Source organism: Amphibalanus amphitrite, unplaced genomic scaffold (genome assembly GCF_019059575.1).
Source record: "Amphibalanus amphitrite isolate SeventyFive unplaced genomic scaffold, NRLGWU_Aamphi_draft 001777F_arrow, whole genome shotgun sequence".
Classification (NCBI taxonomy): Eukaryota; Metazoa; Arthropoda; class Thecostraca; order Balanomorpha; family Balanidae; genus Amphibalanus; species Amphibalanus amphitrite.
The window spans coordinates 13471-36751 of NW_024883270.1; the positions used below are offsets into that span (position 1 = coordinate 13471).

Below are 23281 nucleotides of genomic sequence, written 5' to 3' on the forward strand. Positions count from 1 at the left end.
GCCCGGTCCCAAGTCCAGTGAAACCAGGCTAGAATCTCAAACACTCACATTGTCATTGCGGTCCCATGGCGTTGCGATTATGAGAAAAATGAGGTACAAAATGTGTCCCTTCAAACCCCTTCGAATAAAAAGGGGAACATGCGATTAGTCAGGTGCCGAACGAAACTCTTTTTTACTACGGAATTTCAACATGTGTAAATCAAACACCGAGCAGTCCGGTCCCAACAGCACCCAAATCCCGCAGCTCCACTGACCTAGTTTGTCCTTGTAGAGCCTGCGGCGGATCCCGGGCGACTCGGCGCTGCCTTTCCGCGACTGTGATTGGCTGGCCGGCTTCGGAGGGCTGTCAGAGCTGTCCTCTGGTTGGCTGCGAGGCGGACTGGGCCGGTTCAGGCTGTCTATGGATGTGGAGCGTCGCAGCGGTGTAGGACTGCAGTCGGCACTAGAGCTGCCGGATAATAAACACGCAAGCTCAGTTAGTCGGATGCGAACATATACATAATGAATAAAGCAAAAGCTAATAACAATTAAAAACGATTTTTGATACAGGAGCATGCTTGTTTACGTACGAAACGAACTAGCGGCAGACTCGATCAAAAGTGAAAGTTTTAGTAGATGCACGCCAATTGTCATATCTTTTTTCCGCAATGACTTTAGGATTTGGAACATACGGCATCGATATAATAATAAAAGAATCACATTTCTTTGTAACCATGGAAACTTGTCAGCACCGACACCACTTGAGCCCTTGTATATTAGATTGGGAATGAGTAAGAACATACAACGGCTTAGCTATCTTGGTCGCACAAAAAAAAAAACGTCGCGCAAACTCGAAATCGCTTTATAAAGCAACTTCGGAAAAGCCGCATTTCATTAAGCCGTTGGAACATATGGCTAAAGGTGAATTGAATAAGGCTCAGGGGATAATAATACGAAATAAGCTGATAAACATCCTCATTTGATCAAGCCAGACAACAAATAAATATTACAATATGGGAGCTATTTGTACTTCCTCTATGTAGAAACATGAATCTAAACGAACTGCCATGTTTCTTGTTGATCGTTACAGGGGAGGGTAGGACATATTTCAGAAAGTGACCACCAGCATATTTCAAATTACGGACGGCTAGACCCAAACACGCATAATAAAAACTCAAACATTCCGATAAAACATAAAAATACCATGGGCACTCCCGAAACGACTGCATACCCTCACGATGACACTGCCATTGGAATAATTCGAAAAATACCGACCCTGTCAGTATTTCATTAATTAAACGTCAGAGTGCTCTGACGCACGTAGCCATTTCCCCCAGAGTTGATAAATTTCACCGCCCTTCCGGGCCGTTCACGTTATAGTGTCCGTGTAGCCACCAAACGCAATCTCGGTGTCGCCTTCGCTAAATCTTCGCCCGGAGTTGAGCCCAGGTGAGCCGAGTTGAGCAAGCGACACAGCAAACTTGGCCGCAAACGCTGTGTTCAATTAGAGCCGGAGGTTTGTCGCAATAGCTACCGGGGAAGGTTGGCGAGATTTGACGTAGTAAGGCGAACACCGAAGTTCTTGAGCCCAAGAAGTGGACTTCGATTGATAATTTTATACACATTACTTGAATGACGGCAGTTACAATTTAATGATTTTCGGTTGATTATTGGCGATCTATAAGCCACGATTATTCACTTGAAAACAAATTCAGAAACCACTGCGGGCGGCGTTCGGCCTATGCCCCAGCTTCAAGTGGACCCCTAAAATGCGTACTGCGTAGGTAGGTATGGCCCGTTTGTCCCTTTTTTGCGCCATAATCCCATGCACCCAGTGGCGTAGACAGGGGGGGGCATGGGGGCCATGGCCCCCCCTTTCCGCCCAGCCGCCCAAATGGCGCCCCAATTAGCGCCGACTAGGCTGATGCCGTTTTACAGAGAGAACATGAATTAAAAAGTGATGTGCAGGCAGGGATCGAACTCAATATCTCTTTGGGGGTGCCTGGACACCTAAATAATCTCCAGGGCACCCCCAAATACGACCTGAGCCCCCAAATGTTCAAGGGCGCCCCTCCGGAAACCAGAATATTCCGAACCTCCAGGGTCGATGGCGCCCCTGAAGAGCCGCTGGCACCCACCTAAACGGAACAGTCGCCCCATTAAAGCTTGATGGCGCCCCTCTAGAGCACCCGGCGCCCCTCTGAAGTTCACAGCTGCCCCAATCGACCCATCCAAGATCGATCCCTGAAACCACTGGCGCCCCTCTAAAGCACCCGCATTCTTCTCAAGATCACAGTCGCCCTATCCGAGATCAATAGCGCCCTCAAGAGCCACTAGCGCCCCACCCCCTTGAGACTGAAGTCGTCCCGCTTGAGACTAAAGTCGCCCCATTCAAGCCCAATGACGCCCCTCCAGAGCGTCCGGCGCGCTTCTGAAGATCACGCCCATCTAAACGAAGGTTACAGCTGCCCCATCTTAAGATCGATGGCAGCCCTCTGAAACCAATGGCGCCCTTCTAGACTACCCGGCACCCCTCTGAAAATCACATTCGCCCCATCCGAGACAACGCCCCTGGAGACTACAGTCGGCCCACCCAAGCTCAAGCCCCTCCAGAGCCTCCCTGCGGCGCCCTGCTGAAGGCAACAGTGGCCCCATCCATGCCCAATGGCGCCCCTCAACGCCGTTCTAAAGATCACAGTCGCCCCATCAATCCGAGGTCGCTGGCGCCCCTCAAGAGCCACTGGCGCTCACCTGAACCGGGGCTTCAGTCGGCCCATCCTTGATCAATGGCGCCCCTCTGAAACCACTGATGCTCCTCTGAAAATCCCAGTCGGACCATCCGAGATCAATGGCGCCCCTCCAGAGCGTCCGATGCCCTACTGAAGGCAGCAGTGACCCCATCCAAGCATTGCACCCCTCTAGAGCACCCGGTGCCCTTCTGAAGATCACATTCGCCCTATCCGAGGTCGTTGACGCCCTCCAGTAGTCACTGACGCGAAACTGAATTGGATACTTCGGTCGCCCCCCCCCCCCGAAACCACTGACGCTAGGCAATTTTTTGACAATGGGGCTTTCTCATCGACACCAAGGGCCCTTTTCAAGATGCAGCAGCTAGGCGGCGCCGAGCTGGGCTTGGATGTGCCAAGCGAAGCGTTCCTTATTAGGCAGCCTTGTAAGTGCCACCCTCGTTGCGATACCGCCCCTCAACGCGACGCTGCCCCTTCACCGTACAATGCCACCCCTCAATGCAAGTTGCGCCCCTCAGCGCTGTGCCGCCCATTATTGCGATGCCGACAGCGCCTAGCAGTGGGGTGCCGCCCCCAGCGTAAGCGTTTTTTTATTGAACCTGCTGGGGGTGTTCGAACACCCACTTCTAACTCAGCTTGTGGGCCACGTCGAGACACGCAGTAGGCGGCGTTCGAAAGAGCGTCAAAAACTATTACAAAACTACTTAGATCATTTTAAGGCTAGGTCGAACTGGTCGAAGGTCAGGTCACCAGCGACAACCGAAAATCAAATTTCGCCGATGTTGACATTTTTTGACAAAGCGGCGCATAAGTCAGGATTCAGAAAGAGATTGAACTACAGCGCCGCAGCAAAGCGCATATTCGATAGCTCTTTTTTATGCTCTCTCTTATTGATTATCTCAGATTTGACCTAAGGTAAACGTTTTAGCCTCAGAATATACGTTTTCGCGGAGGACGTTTACATTTTGCTCAGACCTGCATGAGATTAGTTCAACCAGCATCGTGTTCCATTTTTCGAGACAGACAAGTCAAATGAACTAGAATTTGACATTAAAAGGGCATTTGAGAATTTGACCTAAGGTAAAGGTCATAACCTAACCGGTAAAGGTCATATTGCATATTAGTCGATCCATACTTTCGAGAAGGAAAATAATTATATAGGGTGTTTCATTGCTCTACCATATCTCTATCAAAAGTTATTGTCCAAAATCTACTGGAGACCTTTCATGACCTGAGATGACCTCAGTAACATAAAAGTGGTCACATCATGAGTGACATTTACCGATTAAATGTGTCATATTTACCTGCATCCCGATGGTTGAGGTTGTTTTCGTTCAGAAGAAGAGCATTTCAACTGTCTCCCATTGATCCGCGCCGTGCTGGAGGGGGGGGTACGCCCCCTTAGGTTTTTTCCTCGCGAACATCTCAAAAACGGCGTCGCGCAGCGCCTCCGCTGTCTTTGGTACACCTGTTCATACATCTTTTCTACACAGCTTGTTAAATTTCAGATGAGGGTCGTTCAAGGTCAGGTCACTAGGGCACGTCAAGTGACCTTACCTAAAAAAAGTTAAAAGACCCGCTATAGCTACACCGACAGAACGATCACTTTTGAAACTTTTAGAGATTGATAAGACTAACAATATGCATAAAATGTTCATCTCGGACTTTTTATGTCTGTGACCTAAGGTCAGGTCAATTTTGGGACCTCAAGTCAGTGGGAGAAAAGTGAAATGCGCCTCTTTTGGACGAATGTCGTTTAAAACCCCTTCAACATCGGTTCATAGGTAAACATAGCACACTGAATCGTAAAAATGCACATGTGTCCTTTTATGTGCCCTTGAGGTCATCTCAGGTCATAAGCGGTCACCTATTTTATCACCATAAACGGTTTTTGGCTTCATCTTTTAATGGAGACGTGCTAGAGCGGTGAAAACACGTCAGATGTGGTCAGCTCGACGATACGGATCGACTGATCTGCAGAATGGCCCTTTACGGTCAGGTCATGACCTTGACCTGCGGTCAAATTTTTAAAATAACCTTTCAAGGTCAACGTATAGTTCATTCGACGCGTCTCGACGAGAGGAACACGAGGCAGGCAAAAGAAATATCGTCACTGTCTTGAACCAAATGTTATTGCAGAAAAACGCTTTTCATAAAAACTGTTATTTTTGGAATTTTTGCCCTCTGGCTGGAGGCTTAACCATTGACCTGAGATCAAATCCGAGAGCAATATTCAGAAAAGCCTGTAAAAGGGCTATCGAATGCGCTTTTCCGCGGCGCTGTAGCTCTATTGGTTCCCGAGTTAGCCGTTGGCAGTTTCCAAAATTGTTGAAATGGACTCAATTTTACCTTTGATGACCTCTGGTGACCTGACCTTTGACCTGACCTAAAAATTGAAACGAAGTCTTTCCGTCATTATTTTTGACGCTCTTTCGATTTCCCCTTACCGCGTGTCGCTACGTGGCCCAGGAGCCGAGTTAGAGGGGGGACGTGAAAACACCCCCCCCCCCCCCCCAGCACGACACGGAAAGCACAGGCCACCAGCACGGCGCGGGTTAACTTATAGGTAATCGGTAACTTATAGGTACTTATAGAGAGGTAGCAAAATTGAACTGGCCCTCAATGAAGATATTTGAGAGGCTGCAGTCCACAGGTCATTTTGGTTCAGTGACCTGTATGTTTTTTTTTTCTTTGCAAAGAATAAAGATTGTGCCAATCGATCAACGCATATTTTACCGTTTCGAATTCGAATGGGTGTGTATTATGAGAATAACATGTCCGTAGCCTGAGCTCGTTTCCTATATCGTGCTAAATATGCATAAAGATTTTTTATCGCTTTTGATAAAAAACACTGAGCTGCAAATTGCATTAATTGGATTTCATGAAAAATCAGCGAAACCTGGTTCTGATACTCGTGCCGGTTCCGTAGGAACACCTAGTAAATCATGCATGAATATATGACGCTACATTTTAGACTGACCCCCTGTCACTAGCTCACTATGGCGCCCCTCTCAAGGGAAAAAGTCGCCCCCTCGAGCACCATGGCCCCCCCTTTCGCTGATTTCTGGCTACGCCACTGCATGCACCCATCCAATGCTCGTCAAGCATACTCGTACATTTACTGTCGGTTTTGTCATCTGTATCAAACTGGGAAAAATACATGGTAAGCGTCACTCACTCGTTGAGGCTAGTCCACGAAGGCCGATCGGGGCTCAGCAGCCTAGATAACGCATTGATTCGCGAGTCAGTGTTGGGAACCCGCAGTAGCGCCGGACTCGGCGGGCTGCGCAGGCTGAAGTTCCGAACTCCGCCGATAGGTGACGCAGTGTTCGATATCGCGTGACGACCGTCTGGAAAGCATGGAACAAGCCAGGGTCAATCACACGTTCATTGACTGGCAGATCAAGGGGAGATGGGGGGGGGGGAGGATAGAAGGGGCGCTTAGGACAGAGTCCAAAAGGGTTATTAAAATTACGTCATGAATCCAGAGCGGGCTCTGTTGGGGGCAATCACATAGATGTCAATTCAATTTAGCAGCAACATGTCAAGGTTTTGGTCTAGATTTAGGGCTCTCCACGAAAATATAGAAATAGACTAGTGCCGAGTTATCTGTGAAAAAGGGACTCTTGTTCAATGCTCATGTAGAGAACTGAGAAGGAAATCAATGATCCAAGATTTTTTTTTTAATCAACGCCTCCTTTTGTCCAGTTAGAACTTAAATCATAAAGAGCTTCACTTTAATAGCGTGTTTTTATGTTTATCAGTCCTATCTTTTCAAACTTACTTGACGCACTCCTTTCCTCATATCTTTCGGTAATATGAAGTTAATACACATTTTAATGAAGGCATTTCTGCAAACCTAAACGTTTTCTTGTGCATATGCGCTTTTATCATTCGTTCATCACGGGTGAAAATGAGCTGATTCCTGAGTCGTATGGGCCATTTATAGACATGCGGTACAGAAGGCACCCCCATAACTGCCGGCGAATAATAAATAGCCAAACATGAAACAACACCCATATAACCCAAATCACCCGGCCACTGGCTTTAAGGAGACAAGTATTTATGACCAAACCCCACACCAGCACCACAAATATACAATATAAGATAACTGACGGTCACGTCACGAGAAGTAATTTCCAGTGGCAGCAGTCGATTGACATTGGTATATTGGACATATCAAGACAAATCGCGCACGGCCTTATCCCATATGGTGGTCTGTGTGTAGCGAGTAACGCTAACAATAGGCTAGCATTGCGAAATAGCGTATGGTAATATGCTCGTTTATCGGGAGCAGACAGCGATTACGTCAAATGCGCCACATATAGCACATAATAATGGCAATCGTATAATTATGGTATTTTTATTTCTATTTGTAACAAAGACGTGGCAGTACTATCTCTACGCACATTACCGCAGATATAAATGAAAAAGCATTGTCTAATTATGTAACGCATATGCTATTCAAACAAATTTACAAATCCGGATAGGTCACAATTTCACAGAGCATCCACAAATGCCAAGTTAAGTGGTTCCGGAAACATCAATATTGCATAGAATTACAATAATATCATGACCGTCACATTCTCCTACTATTATAAGCGTAAGGAATGACCCCCGTGGGTTACGTTCCCCATAATCAGACTGAGAAATGCGTAACCATACATAATCATACGAGATTCCACAGAACTAGACCTTACCAACCAACCAGCACAGCAGATCCGACATAGGGTACCTCCCTTTATCCCGATGTTGCAACGTATGCAGTGAATGTACCCTTTTATAAGCACGCTCCAAGTAAGTGCAGTGGTTCGCTTTGCCTGTCAGGACCGTAAGGCCAAATCATTATCTCCCTAACCATTATGTTCCCAACCCACCCGTCTCCATTCCACGCCGTTCGCACGCCACGACGGTGCCCATTAGCTCAACATGCCCCCAGGGCTAAACAGCTGACTGTCAATCGACCGATGATGGTCACGGGGTGACTGACTTATGTAGGTTCTGTGGGTTGTTTCTAGGCTGCATGTCATTAAGCATTTGGCAGGGCCGCAGGGATAAATGCATGTGGTGGTAAAAGTTAACATTGGGAAACATGGCAAGAGGAGAGGAGAGGAGAGGAGAGGAGAGGAGAGGAGAGGAGAGGAGAGGAGAGGAGAGGAGAGGAGAGGAGAGATGAGGACAGGAGAAGAGATGAGAGGAGAGAAAAGGAGAGAGAGAAAAAAAGTGGCGAAGAGAGGACAGGCGAGGAGAGGGATGGAGAAAGGAGAGGAAAGGAGAGGAACGGAGAAGAGAGGAACGGGAACGGAGGGGAGCAGGGTGGGAGTAGGGAGGAAAAGCGCAGAGTGGTTTCTATCACCGGATCAAATGCTCCATTGAGTTGTTCACTGACTGAGGCAAGGCTATAAAACGACTGAGGTAATTTGGTGGTGTCGGTGTCCGACAGGCTCGATTCAGCTGTGAACGACTCTGTAAAAATAAATTATGAGCAGGCGAGCTGCTGGTCTTTTCACGCAATTTGCTCTATTATAGAAAAAAGAGAACAATCATAAACTATATCCACCAACTTTGCAAGGTTCGATCGTTCGTCAAAAATAATGAAGAAATCACTTCAGTCAATTTTTTGGTCAGGTCAAAGGTCAGGTCACCAGAGGTCATTGAAGGCAAAATTTCGCCGATTTCCAGGTCGAATGTCGACAATTTCCAAGATGCTAACGCATAACTCGGGAACCAATAGAGGTACAGCGCCGCGGAAAAGCGCATTCGATAGCCCTATTAACGCCCTTTCTGAATAATTCCCTCAGATTTGACCTAACGTCAACGGTTTTGCCTGCAGGGGGCAAAAACTGCGAAAATAGCCGATTTTTTCGGAAAGAGTTTTTCTGCAATAACTTTTGACCCAAGCCTTGCACGAGCTTACTTTTACCGGCATCGTGTTCATCTCGTCAAGACGCATCGAATGAACTATAACTTGACCTTGAAAGGTCAACTTGAAAATTTGACCTCAGGTCAAGGTCATGACCTGACCTGAAAGGGTCATGTTGCATATCAGTCGATCCGTATTGTCGAGCTGAACACATCTAAGGCGTTTTCATCGCTCTAGCATGCCTCTATCAAAAGTTATTTGCGAAAAACTGTTAGATACCATTCGTGACCTAAGATGACCTCAGGGCATAAACAGGGGGTCACGGACGCCATTTTCTTGTTCAGTGTGTCTAAACCACTTGTAATTCAGTGTTTTGGAGTGTTTATAATGTCTTTCGTCCAAAAGAGGCGCATTTCAATTTTGTTTCATTGACTTACAATGGGGAGGTCGCAAAATTGACATGACCTTAGGTCATCGATATCAAAATTCTGAGATATACATTTTGTACGTGTTATTGCTCTTAGCAATCGCTGAAAGTTTCAAAGCGATCGGTCACTCGGTGTAGCTATGGCAGACATTGAAACTTTTTATGAGGTGAGGTCACTTCAAGTGACCTGGTGACCTGACCTTGAATGACCTTGGTCTGAAATTTTCACAACATGTGTAGAATTGATGTATGATAAGGTGTACCAAAAACGGCGGCGCTTTGCGAAAAACCACAAGGGGGGGGGGTGTTCAAACACCCCCCCAGCAGGGCGCGGGTTAAGTGAAATCAGAAAAGTGCATGACTTGATTAATCATCACGCAAAATGACAAGTCCGTTTATTGCTCCGATAATATAAGCTCGTGTGTTGCTTATGCAAATGGCATACACTGCCTGGCAATTCGTCATTAATGGAAATATATAAAAGTCAAAAGTTACGTTTGAAGTGATCAACAGCACAATTCAAGAGATTGCACATGCCCAGAAGTGCTGACACTCACATTTAATCATGACGTGAGTCAAACTCATTGGTAAAATAGCTTCTACATAATCGCTGTTCTTATTATGCATAAAACAACATATTTCCAAGTAAGGCTGTAGCAATAACAAGTGGTAGTAATCACATATGCATTGTTTTCATGCAAATGCATGAGAACATTATAACCAACGGACCAAAGCTATCAAAATTGCATGTAATATTCTGAGTGCACTAACTACATGGCACTGACACATCTCTATAAATATTTACGCTTTCATTACAGTTAAACAAAGCATTAAAACCATATGAAACACAAAAGGGCCAGTCAAACATGTACCTATAAAACTGTTTTACGACCTTGCACAGCCAACCCATTTCAAAGACGCCTTTTTTACTGGAGACAAATGTAGCGCAATGTTAGCCATCGCGACGCAGCTGGTTTCTGCCGCCGCCGAATACCACTCTAATCAAAAGCAGGAACAGCAGAGCGGATAGAACACTTCCTGTTAGTGCTCCCTGGCGATGGCTAGTAATCGCTGTTACTGTGGCGAAACGTAGCGAAAGGTTACGTGCCATTCATGTTAATTAATTCGGTGAGTGAATGTGATGAATGCTTCATTAGGGGTAGTAATAAGAGGCGAATAATGATCGGAATAATTGTGTAGCATTTGAATAAATCGCTTAGTGTGATTTGGATGGCAATTTCAAAATGGTAAACTTGGCCTCGGCGGTTAGGAAAAGAGTCCAGGGTAAATTATAACATAATACTTTTCATCTACAATTGCACTTATATACTTATATATTCCACATTTTTACACATTTAGCGTCTCCACGTCAAACTAATGAACCCTTCTGCAGAAAGTTACCTGGAGTGGAGCCTAAATAACATGGGACTATCACTAATACACGCTCTCAAGCCGAGCTAGGCCGGTAGTTTCAAAGCAGCTCTCGTGGTTTCCTCGCCACTGGTTCATGGAAGCTCTAATCTTTTCTCTGCAAAGGCGGAAAGACCTCCAATCGTATTGTTTGGTTGGATAATGAAAATTGTTCTGACCCTCCTGACCTGGCTTCTGCAGGTCTCTTTCAGTATACGGGCTTATAGTCCAGCGAAAAGGGCTCCTTTCAGAATCCTGAGCTTGCACGAAATGAACCCAGTGAATGATGTTGAAATGCGCAAAATATTTATTGAAAATCCAAAGATCATTATTATTTCAATAGCATATTGTTTCATTCATAATAAAATAGCAGTGAGCAGTTTTCGTAACAAAAAAAAAAAAAAACATTACAAAGTCGCAGCTGCTTGCTGTTTGCATATTTAATTCGTGCTCTTCCTGCACTGATAAAACATTTAATACGATTCTGAGGGTGATAAAGAACACTTTAAGGAAATTGTTCTATTATTTACCTTTTTTGTTTTACGTAGAAATTTCATCGCGATCCACTGCACTCATTTTAAGTTAATGAAAGCGCAATAAGGAAATATTCCAAACCATCCTAGAGAAATGAGCTTCATGATACGATCAGATCACTACCTTAGCAAGACCTTGAACAAAAGTTTGTGTTCGCTAATATTTCATGCCCAACAGCAATGCTGTTGATGCACGATTGCACTGTGCAACCAACACAGCCACAGTAACTACATTGCAGCTGATATGCACCATCAAGTGATTATTAATGCATACAGTATTACATAACGCTTGTAGCATGGCAAAAAAAGTTTCTTGCAAATAATTTACGTAAAATATCCCTAGATAACACTATAAACTTTACATCATTCCATAAGAACACAAATTCTACGTTGACAAACCACAAAGACAATTCAGACTGCCTTGTGCCAATCTAGATAGGCCACTGGCCATGTGCTATACGCCACATATTCGCATATCTTTCTGAGCCATATAACGTTTGGGACAGTAAGACAGATAGTCCACACGTGCCCATCCGCTCTCGTATTATCTCTCCATTCTGCTGACAGGTCATCAGCAGTCTGTGTGATAAATGATCAGAATATGATCATCGCTGGCGTACTATATCGATGGAAAAGCTCAAGCCTTTGACCGTATCATCGATAGAGTAACATTAAACAGAAACGGCGCTCAGTTATAAATGGCAGCGGTTAGTGTAACCAAAGGGATCACAGACTTACAACTCAGCATCGTGTATGTAGAATTTCAGTGTAATGTCAGCTATGTCAGCCATTACCACACAATATCCCACTTTGGTTATAGATCAGCCAACATAATACCGACCAAAGATCCACAAAATACAATGACGAATAATTAGATTGAAACGAACACCGTGTAAACCCACTCGATAAACTAACGGTGACCCGGGAGCGAACAACCACCATCCAACGACAAACAACAGGTCAATAAGGTCAGCCCGGGTCCTCCCATTTATTGAATACCCCACTCCGCGGTACTCCGCGACCCTCGTGATAAGGACTGCGCTGAAAGCTACGGAACGGGGCAGCTCAGACATCCGGGCTGCATGCAGCAGCTCGGGATGGTGCTGTCTGCGGGAACTTCGGGGAACGGAGTGAAAGCAGGCCTGGGAGGGTTGAGTTCAAAGGTGGCGGGTTGAGCTGGTTTCTGGAAAATTTCGCATAATTCGATAATTGTGGTTCAGCTTCCACAAACTCTAGCAAGGGTAGGAATCAAGCCCGTTTTAAGCCAGCTTTGAGAAGTGTGTGCGAAATTCGTTGGGTCGACAATGTTGGGAAGTTAAAATATGTGCAATGGCAATCAACTAGGCTTCCTTTTTCTTACAAGCGATAGATTCAAGTTTTATAATCAGCAAACAAAACCTAGCACATGGTAATCGAGCATGTTGATGCCTATAGTATATAGTGTATAATGCACGCATGAAAATAAAGAAACGTTAAAATATTCCAAACAGAAAACTAGCTAGCATTCTACATAGATGCCTTCAAGATAGCATTATATCAATTCGTGAAACATAAATGCAAATAAAGTGATAGCTGATCCACAGTAAAACAGATACATAAGGAATATTTTGTGTATGTATTTTTTGACAAGATCTGAGCAATGCAAGCTTCAATCAACTTTCCAAAGCTTCGCTTCTTTATAAAGGCTGTGACAGCGAAGCCTCTAACTATGTCTAGCCCGGTGGCATGTTTTGCCGGTTTATCACAGATATTACATTCCCGAGATACCGAGGAGTGCGTTATTCACTGAAGAATTCGAAGCGTCCTATCGCGGAGGTAGGTCGAGTGTGAGTGGAATTGTGAACGAAAGACGTGCGAGTGGTTTGTTATTTCAGATCAAAGAAGAATGTACTCTCCTACTGCAGAAAATTTGCCTATAATATTCCTCCAGCTTGTCTGTAAGGGTAAAAATTGAGGATTGAGGACAGTCTCATCTATGAAATCAAATAAAAAATTCCACTAGATAATAGACGTCTGTATAATGCAGTATGTACACTGAAAACACGATTTACACCCCATTGACACCTTAAGTTGGGATTACACCCACTTTACACCAGATATGCACCAGAAGTACGCCAACCTGATGCCCATTATACACCGTTGTTAGTCCCTGTTTGCACCCATGAACCTTTTTAACACCGCTCATACACCGATCCGCTAAATATACCATCAATACACCAGGCGAACACCCTCGTTGAAACACCATCTGTACACCTAGGTGATGCCCAGATCGGGGTGTAATAAGGGAATAGATCGGGATAAGAACTTTCTGGAAACACCCTTTTTACACTATACGAACACCATCGTTGAAACACCATCTGTACACCATATGGCGATGCCCAGATCGGGTTGTAATAAGGGAATATATCGGGATAAGAACTTTCTGGAAACACTCCTTTTACACTATACGAACACCATCGTTGAAACACCACCTGTACACCTAGGGCGGCGATGCCCAGATCGGGGTGTAATAAGGGAATAGATCGGGATAAGAACTTTCTGGAAACACCCTTTTTACACTATACGAACACCATCGTTGAAACACCATCTGTACACCATATGGCGATGCCCAGATCGGGGTGTAATAAGGGAATAGATCGGGATAAGAACTTTCTGGAAACACCCCTTTTACACTCATTGAACAAGGAAGCAACGCCGTTTTTCGCGCGCTTTCTAACGGCTGCCGACATGACGTCAGCGCGGCCGACCAATGGGAAGCGGCCTAGGCCCCTGCGCGGGCCCTCGGCCGCCGTTAACGGCTCAGTTTCGCCGTGACCGCGACTCAGGACGCTCCGACGAGGGGAGCTTCCCAAGTGCTAGGTGGTGAAAAGTGAAAACCTCTATTAAGTGGGCTGTGAGTGCGGAGTGCGACGCAGGATCTCCCTCTGGCCTAGCGGGACGCACCACGGTGCCTACCCGCGGCCAGATTCTGCCCTTCCAAGGAGCGGATGGGCAACGACTGCCCAGGTACGCCCTCCACATCGCGCCAACGACTCTCAGCAGCCGACACGCCGTCGAGGAACACCAGGAGCCAGGTGGCTCGCCAGCTACAGTTCGAGCTGGATCGATCCGAAGGCGGTGCCGGGGGTGCGAGGCCCACCCAGCCGGTGCTTCTGGGTGACGACCAGCTGGAACAGCTCGCCCGCCGAGTGGCGACTCTTTTACAGCCGCCCCGGCCGGGCCGCGCTGCCCAGCCATCGCAACCAGACTCGACACCTCGGCCGGGTTGGGCTTCTCAGCGCCCCATGGACGGCCCACCTCCGCTGGTGCTCCCGCCGCCCGAGTTCAACCAGCAGTGGCGGAACTACCTCTCTCAACAGAGGCTTATCAACGAGAACTATCAAACAAGGGACCGCCAAGAAATCAGAGTGCTACTCCTAGCCACTGAGCGGCCCCCGGCCGACATCCAAGACCAGCAGTTCCTTCAAGATAGACTGAAACTGTTCGTCATAGTCGGCCACCGCGGCTGGGCGGCCGCGCTAAGTTTCGTATGCGCTAAGTTTCGTTATGCGTTTCGTTTTAAGTTTCGTTGTAATAAATGTTGCACCAGCTGGCTGACTTTGGTGACGGGTCTGCAAATGAAAAAGGTGGGGAGCGGTGGTGTTGGGGAGCGGTGCATGGATGGTGCTAGCCGGGTGTACCGTGGGTGCTAGGGGAGTGTAGAACAGGAGTAAAATGAGTGCAAAGAGGGTGCAAAACAGGAGTAAAATGGGTGCAAAGGGGGTGTACAGCAGGAGTAAAATGGGTGCAAAGGGAGTGTAGAACAGGAGTAAAATGGGTGCAAGGTGGTGTAGCACAAGAGTAAAAAGAGTGCACATAAGGTGCAAAGGTGGCATAAAGCTGGTTCAGGGGGTGTAAACCCGGTGCAAGTGGGCATCATACGGGTGTCATATAGGTTTACTGGTGGTGTTAAAAGGGTGCAAGAGGGGTGTATGAACGGTGTTCGACAGGTGTACAGGGTGTATGTTTGGTGTTTCGAGAGGGTTAAGATGGTGTTCTTCTGGTCTAAGTAGGGCGTAAAGTGGGTATCGTTTTAGACCACACCCCATTTACACCAAAAAAGGAATCATTTGAGTTTTGAGTGTATGTGACCTGATCTTTATATTTTTCAGGAAAAACACAATATTACTAGAAAATTTCGACATTTTTAAGGAGCTATCGGCTACAAACGACAGTTTAGGCATTGTCTCCAACAAACTTTTTTTCACAGAAGCAGTATACATACAAACCACTCCCTACGCTACTTCCCCGTTCCACCAGCTCCTTCTTATATCGCCCCTTTACCCACACGGCTCCACCGGATCACGAAGTGGCTGCTCTGGCCGTGTTCGTGACCTGGCGATTCGCCGGGCTGGATCTAATTTCGCCCGCGGCTATAATGCAATCAGGGGCTGTCGCGCGCCAGGCGTGGTGGTGCCCGCGGGACAAACGCCCGGAAAACGGGGATGGGGTGAGCCTTGACCCGGAGACTGCTGCGTATACTCAGAATAGGTAAGTGTATGGAATGGTGTCGGTATTGGAAAGGTATGTCATAGGTAAAAATAAACGCCAAAAGAAATGAAGTAAGCGGGAAACAGGCATGACTCAAGCCATGATAAATATTGACCAAAAGTAAAATACTGAGTTAAGTTCCACATAAGCTACATGAAATATCGACATCGAATAAAAGTTATGATCCAATAAGAGAATAAAAATAGAAACTTATCATTATATTTATATAAGAGGAATTTAAGCAACTCAATATTTGAATATCTACTTTCCTTGTGCGCTTTTAAAGCTTTCATAACATCATACCTTCCACTTGGGACGAATCCCATTGATTCTGTGTTTATTCAATCATCTATATCAGTTTATATGCAAGCGCAGTCCAACACATTTGCCACAAACAAACGAACAAAGAGCTAAATGGGACAACTTCCTCGAAAGAGGCGTTGGAGACGAATGGAAGGCAATCATATAAAGCTTGTTTGGTGGTTTTCTCTGGAGCTGGGTGGCTGGAGGACAAGAAAAGAACGCGAAAACTATTCAGCAATACAGCGAAAGTATCGCAAAAGTATTGAATACTTTTGCGATAGGCTGTGCGCAAAGTGCACGTGAAGCAGTGATTAAAACCCTAAATAGCATGACCGAAGTGTTATGTATTGAAATAAACAGACTTGCATGTGTGTGATTTCCGGATAGGGCATTCAACAGCTTTAGAAATACGCTGGAATACAGCCAACCTTATTTAGTCATAGTCTAACCATATCTGAGACCGATCAACAAGTCTCGTGTGACTCACTCCTGCATTTTTTCTACCGATGACGTAATAAGACCACAAATATCACCGTGAGCTTCCCACCATCGTCAGCTCCGGGTTTGACACCCATAAACTGGCAGCTCTAAGGCCCGTATTGTGACAAATTCTGGCCGTAGACTTCACGATTCGACCCGCTAGGCCAGCGCTACAGGCTATGCTGGCCAAATGGTCCAGAAAAGAATCCACTCTAAGCTGAGGCGTCTGAGCTTTCCTTTGATCCACGAGTGACAGGGACACAGTTGAGCCGGATATAAAAGGTTTTTATTATCTGTTTGTTATTTCAGCTGGGTCTGCCAGGTGACATTTCAACACAAATATAGCTACTTATTATTTAAGTGCATCCTGTCAGTAACATCACTCCAATAAAAGCACCAATCACTTGATCTAACTCAGCCTGTTGATTTTTCTAAAATATAGGATGATAGGAAATAAACACAGCATCAAATGCCTTAATAGCGGCAAATGTGTTAGTTAGCAACAAAATCAATCAGATCTCGCGAAGCCTTGTTGAAAAAAGCAAAGCCGGAAGTCCAGCACAACCCCAAAGCCTCACCAAGCCCCAACTTACACCGTTCTGCATTATTTCTCTCGAATTCCCATCGTAGAACCCCGGCTACGTCAAGCTGCATCGCAGGTCATGTATTGTGGATGACCAATCCATTAAACTGCTAACCCCTCTCAGGCTCTCCAGGTGAACTGGTGTGCTCCATTGCGCCTTCCCTCTCTCCTACACTCCTCTCCTCTCTCCCAGTCCTTCCCCTCTCTCCACTTCCCATCCATCTCTCTCCTATCCCTCCACTTTCTCCCTTCAACTCTCTTCCTGTGCCTTTCCTCTGCACCTCTGCTCACTCCCCTACCTTACCCTCTCTCTCTCTCTCTCTCCTTGTCAGTTCCTCTCTCTCTCTCTCTCTCTCTCTCTCTCTCTCTCTCTCTCTCTCTCTCTCTCTCTCTCTCTCTCTCTCTCTCTCTCTCTCTCCCTCCCTCCCTCTCTCTCTCTCTCTCTCTCTCTCTCTCTCTCTCTCTCTCTCTCTCTCTCTCTCTCTCTCTCTCTCTCTCCCCTACCCCTCACCCTCTCTCCCAGAGGGGCCGCTTCACCCGACCATCACGGACCCCAGCGTCACGATGTCTACCCAAGACGGCATCCATAACGTATGACCTGAGCGGTTGGTGGGGAGTCGAGGTGCCGTAACGAAAGTATCCCACCCGTCCGGCCGGTCACTCCACATTTTCGCCCACCCGTACCCACTCCTCTCAACCCAGCCGTCCAGTTACTCAACATTTTCGCCCCCCCCCGCAGTTCTCTCTCTCCTTTGGTTACTTCTCCTCTCTTCTCACTCTTTCCGCCCGGCCGTCCGGGGTCGCATTTTCGCCCACCTGCTCTCCCTCAACCCAGCCCTTTGGTTACTCCACCTCTCTTTTCATGTCTTCAAACCAGCCCTCTGGTCGCTGGATTTCTTTCCAGTTTGTGCTGTTTGTGGTCCGTGCCCAACTCAACTCAACTTTTTTTTATATTTCTCATGATGTTTCAATTCCGCTACATTGCCACTGAGTTCATACACTGGTCGCTCTTTGTGCTTCCTTACACATTTTGCAATCTGACGAAACATATGTTTGCATTACAACCATTAACAATTTTGCGGAAGGAAAAATACATAAAGTTATGGTTGCACTCAGGCTAAAGCAGGCTTCGACATTACCAATGTTGTCATGTAAGCATGCTGACTCATCATACAACGTATGGTGTAACGTTATGTCCCATTTCCCTTCGTCTCATGCCAGCGCCTCCTTACACCGTAGCGTGCGCCATCCTTACACACAGACGCCTGAGGCAATTCTGCATATGACAGAACTGATGACCGAGGGTTAATGAGCAAGGGGGGGGGGGGAGATGACGAATGATTTTATCGACCAGAGCTATGGCCACAGTGGTCAGCAAAAGGACACCAACGATCACAGAGGCTCAGGTAACACGTAAATATTAGTTTGTGCAGTTTCCCAGTACAGCCAAAGGCCGGTAAGCATTGCAGTTCAGGACATACAGGGAAACTATCAACATCTTGAGCGTCCAAGAAGTTAAGTCGTGACGTCAGAGGTGATAAAGAAGCTGACGTGAGAGCTTTCCATAGGTTTCCATGTTTGGTAGGTTCGATTTGATATATCTTCAACAACAACAAAAAAAAAACTTGAAATCTTTCAGACAAACTTTGAAGGCGAATCAAGCACAATACTTCTAGCTGTAATCTAACTTTTAGTTTTGCAGATGCCCATGGAAATAGCCTGGCAGTGGGAACATCGGCATCATGTATGCGTTCAGGAACATGAATACTAGTAACAATAACAAAACTAGCGCAAGCCCTTATTTTGTTTCATTTTTAAGATTCGCCAACATCCATACGACGAAAGTTCGTTGCCATCCGGTCTCAACATACCCCTCCCCTTATTCACGCTACGAACGGCATTTCAATCCTATGACCTCAACGGCGTTTGTCTGTCTGGTGACGTCATCATTGAGATATGTGACGTCACAAAACAACAAACCATACGTGGAATGTCTCACACCAATTGGCATAGTCTAGCCTCAACCAATTGGTCTGTTTGGACCAAACGTCAATCCAAGACAGAAACAACCATGTTACTTTTCGGCCAGTTTCGCAATCACAACAGTTCTCCGAAACCATCAAAGAAAGGAGCAGTGTTTGTCTTGGAACGGCAATGAAATGAAACGCGTTCGAACAGTAACACCAATGGCAAAGCCAATTCCTCGCTTTGTAGTGAATTGCACTGCCGGGCGACATCGAAGCAAAAATGCGATGACAATTTTATGTACCGAAATGGAGAGCCAAGGAATGATAAACACAAATACATGTGATAGATAAAGTAACAAAAAATGATGATAATATGAGCAAAATGTTAGCTAACGACACATATGAATATGACACGGCCTTCAGGAATACATATTTTTTTTTAAAGACATGCGATATTTGTGGTATGTATTGCGACACAAAAGAGCTCTTGGTCATAAATACCACTTCATCGTGAACATATTTTAAACAAAAAAGTGGCAGAAAGTAGGCACATCACAAAACTCAAATATTGCAAAAAATATACCTATCGAAAAAGCATTCCATAAACCTTTCAAGACAGCACTTACTTCTGCAATGTGCTTCCACGAATGCGCTTCGTACTCGTATGCCAAGAGCAAGTCACCACACGCCAAGAGCGATTGACTACCATTTCCCACGACACAGCGGACGCCAAACGGGCGGACATCGAAGGCATCACATCAGTGAGTTGGCACCACCCCGATCCTCTCTCTCCTCCCCCCCCCCCCGGGGGACAGATAGTTACGAGCTTTGGCCAGCTCACCGGAGTGGGCCCGCCTTGGCTCTGCCACTGCGACAGACGGGGCAGCAGGGACGAGCCGGTGGCAAAAGCTGCTAAAAATGGATGGGAAAGTTATATTTTGTCTCCTTTAGGTCGGGAATGGTTTCGAGTTAGAAAGGGTAAAACATAGGTGTGAGCATGCCCAGGTGTAAGCAAAGGCAGACGCGAAGCATAGCAAAGAGATACAGATAGAATGACGAAGAATAACAGCTTATATTTATCATTAAAACGACTTTGAAGTATTGTTGATAAACATCGAAGACGTAGTACGGAAGTTCTTAGTTGAATGATGGATGAACAGAACAGCGCGACAGCCGACAACACAGCACGGGAGCCCAACGCGAAAAACACCTTAACACCTGGAGAAAGTTACGACCAAAAACTTGTGCTGGCCTTATGAAGAATGCATTATCCCATTTATGCCCAGGAATATTGACCATCATGAAAATCGATGAAATCAAAATATGTTATGCTTCTACCAGGGCCTTGCATGGAATCGAAAATAATTTTTGCCTGCAGCAAAAGTTTTTCGAGAAAAACGTAAAAAACGTGCGTTGCGAAATCGCAACGAAGGGCACACCGGGCGCCGTCAGCGTTGCGAAAACGCAACGACGGGCACATCAGGCGGCCATAAAGTACACTGAACTGCCGTATATGCTAATTTGTTTTGACAAAACATCAATCAACTGTTGACAACTATTGTTTGAAAATGTGGAACCCACATCCCTCATACTCTATAACCCGCCTAAAAGCCTCAGTGGGGGAGCATAACTTCAGGATTCGCGAACGGGGAGATGACAACAAACGGTCATTATCAACAACAGTTGTCCATTTAAAGTTGTGGTCGACACGTACCCAGGGTGACGCTTTCTTTTTGGATGCTAGACAGAGCCATTATCCCCACCATAGATAACATGAACTACCTGGATTGGACACTCGTTTTTGGCGCCAAAAATAAGAGGCCACTTTGGCCTCTTATTTTTAAAGGCGGCCTGTAACACTTTTGAGAGGCTGATATCTCAGCAACCACTGGGCCGATTAGCCTGCGGTCTTTTTTGTTCGGTAGCCCCATCCCTTCTGCCCCATAATTGACTTCTCATGATGCGTCTAGGTGACTGCCGTAGCACGTGCCACGTGAAAAGTCAGGGGTGTTCACTGTTCAGGGTATTTTGCATAAGTAGCGCTTTTGCGAGGCTTATATCTCAGCAACCACTTGACCGATGTACATGCGGTAATTTTTGTAGGGTAGCTTCATTCATGTTACCAAGTATTGGACTATTCCCGATGCATGTGGGTGACCCCTTATGCACGTGCCACGTGCAATACGAAGAAGTGTCAGTTTTGTAACAATTGCAATATCTCGGTAACTACTCGGCCGATTGCGCTGAAACTTGGCATACAAATACGCACCCACCGGGCAATGTATATCCATGTGCCAGAGATGGGGTGCTGCCGCACGTGCGCACGTGCAGGGCAGGGGTCGTTTCCAGATCTCGAGAACGGCTGGACCGATGGCGTTCAAATTTGGTACACGGTTAGGGACCAGTTAGAAGGGTGCCGTGCACAAGTCAGTTGGGACCCATATTGCACGTGCGCACGTGCAGGGTGCCGCTGCCAGATCTCGAGAACAGCTGGACCGATGGCGCTCAAATTTGGTACACGGTTAGGGACCAGTTAGAAGGGTGCCGTGCACAAGGCAGTTGGGACCCATATTGCACGTGCGCACGTGCAGGGTGCCGCTGCCAGATCTCGAGAACGGCTGGACCGATGGCGCTCAAATTTGGTACACGGTTAGGGACCAGTTAGAAGGGTGCCGTGCACAAGGCAGTTGGGACCCATATTGCACGTGCGCACGTGCAGGGTGCCGCTTCCAGATCTCGAGAACGGCTGGACCGATGGCGCTCAAATTTGGTACACGGTTAGGGACCGAAGTGTGCCGTGCACAAGGCAGTTGGGACCCATATTGCACGTGCGCACGTGCAGGGTGCCGCTTCCAGATCTCGACAACGGCTGGACCGATGGCGCTCAAATTTGGTACACGGTTAGGGACCAGTTAGAAGGGTGCCGTGCACAAGGCAGTTGTGACCCATATTGCACGTGCGCACGTGCAAGGTGCCGCTTTCACATCTCAAGAACGACTGGACCGATTGCAGTCATATTTGGCACATCGCTATAGACCGGTTAGTAGGGTGCCGTGCACCGAGAAAGTTGTGGCTCTGCGCGTGCTCACGCGCACGTGCACACCCCTCCGTCATATCTCGGGAACGGACTGACCGATTGTAATGAAATTTGGTGTGTGGCTGGATGCTGACCGTGTATGAGTTTTTCTCAGTCGACGAAGGTGAGGTAATGCACGTGCGCACGTGCACATCCCATAGTTCCAGCTAAAAATGGGACACGCCGCCTTCAATAAAAAGCTGGTGTGCGATTGAAGGATAACAAAGTGTCGTGACTGTGTGCCTCAGAAGGGTGTGAATATGCACGTGCCACGTGCACACCTCATAATAACGGCTTAATAACGAGCAGGCCCGATATTGATCGAAGTTGGCTTACGATTAGGGGATAACAAAGTGCATTGATGTTGTGCATCAAACTATGGGTGGGAATATGCACGTGTGCACGTTCACACCCCATTTTAAAGTTAACAAAACTGGCAAGCCGATTTGGATCAAACTTGGCGTGCCATCAGGGAATAGCAAGGTGTACTGATTGTACGCATCAGAATGGCTGTGAGCATGCACGTATGGAGGTGCACAGCCCATTTTTTACAGCTGAAAAACTGGCAGGCTGATGATGATCAGATTCTTATTGTATCGTGAACATAAGGTCATTTTTAACACCATAATATTCATAATAATGCTCAAACTAGCCATAGCTCATCTTCACCGAAGTGATCAGATTCGGGCTATAATCGATAACTCAGCTCGCTCAGGCTAGAGATTACGGTCAGGTCAGGTACATGCCTACTTTACACTTGCGCATATTCACATCCCACCTTATGCTTAAGAGTGAAGCGGTCTGGTAATAATATAGGTACTTTAGTGTATGCGTTGTGGGAGAGGCATAAATGTGCACACTCATAAGATTTGTATCCTATACGCACAACCACCTACGCATGGGTGCCTCAGACTAATATTCGTGCTCATTAAAAAAAAAAACACACATTTGCTTACACAATTGTTAACCCGCTGGTGGCCTGAACTTGGAACTTGGCTGGGGGGGGGGGGGGCGTTTTCACGCTCCCCCGTCTAACTCGATTCCTGGGCCACGTAGCGACACGCGGTAAGGGATATTCGAAAGAGCGTTAAAAATAATGACGGAAACACTTCAGTCATTTTTAGGTCAGGTCAAAAGTCAGGTCACTCGAGTCATCAAAAGTCAAATTAAGTCCATTTCAGTAATTAATTTTGGAAACTTTCAACGGCTAACTCGGAAACCAATAAACCTACAATGCCGCGGAAAAGCGCATTCGACAGACCTTTTCAAGGCCTTTCTAAATATTGCTCTCAGATTTGACATCAGATCAACGGCTAGCCTCCAGGGGGCAAAAACTGTCAAAATAGCCGTTTTCACGAAAAAATGTTTTTCGGGAATAACTCA

General features: G+C 46.4%; 1 protein-coding gene across 1 annotated transcript in view; it reads right to left on the minus strand.

The window, feature by feature from the left end:
* Positions 1 to 254: 254 nt before the first annotated feature.
* Positions 255 to 23281, minus strand: part of LOC122375110 — a gene marked incomplete at its 3' end in the record, with an annotated part of 87529 nt that continues 64502 nt past the window's right edge. Inside the window, exons 4-5 of the mRNA XM_043354304.1 lie at positions 5905 to 6076; positions 255 to 448 (exon numbers count right to left, since the gene is read on the minus strand). Of these exons, the coding sequence (XP_043210239.1) occupies positions 255 to 448; positions 5905 to 6076 (366 nt within the window). The remainder of the gene's footprint in view (positions 449 to 5904; positions 6077 to 23281) is intronic.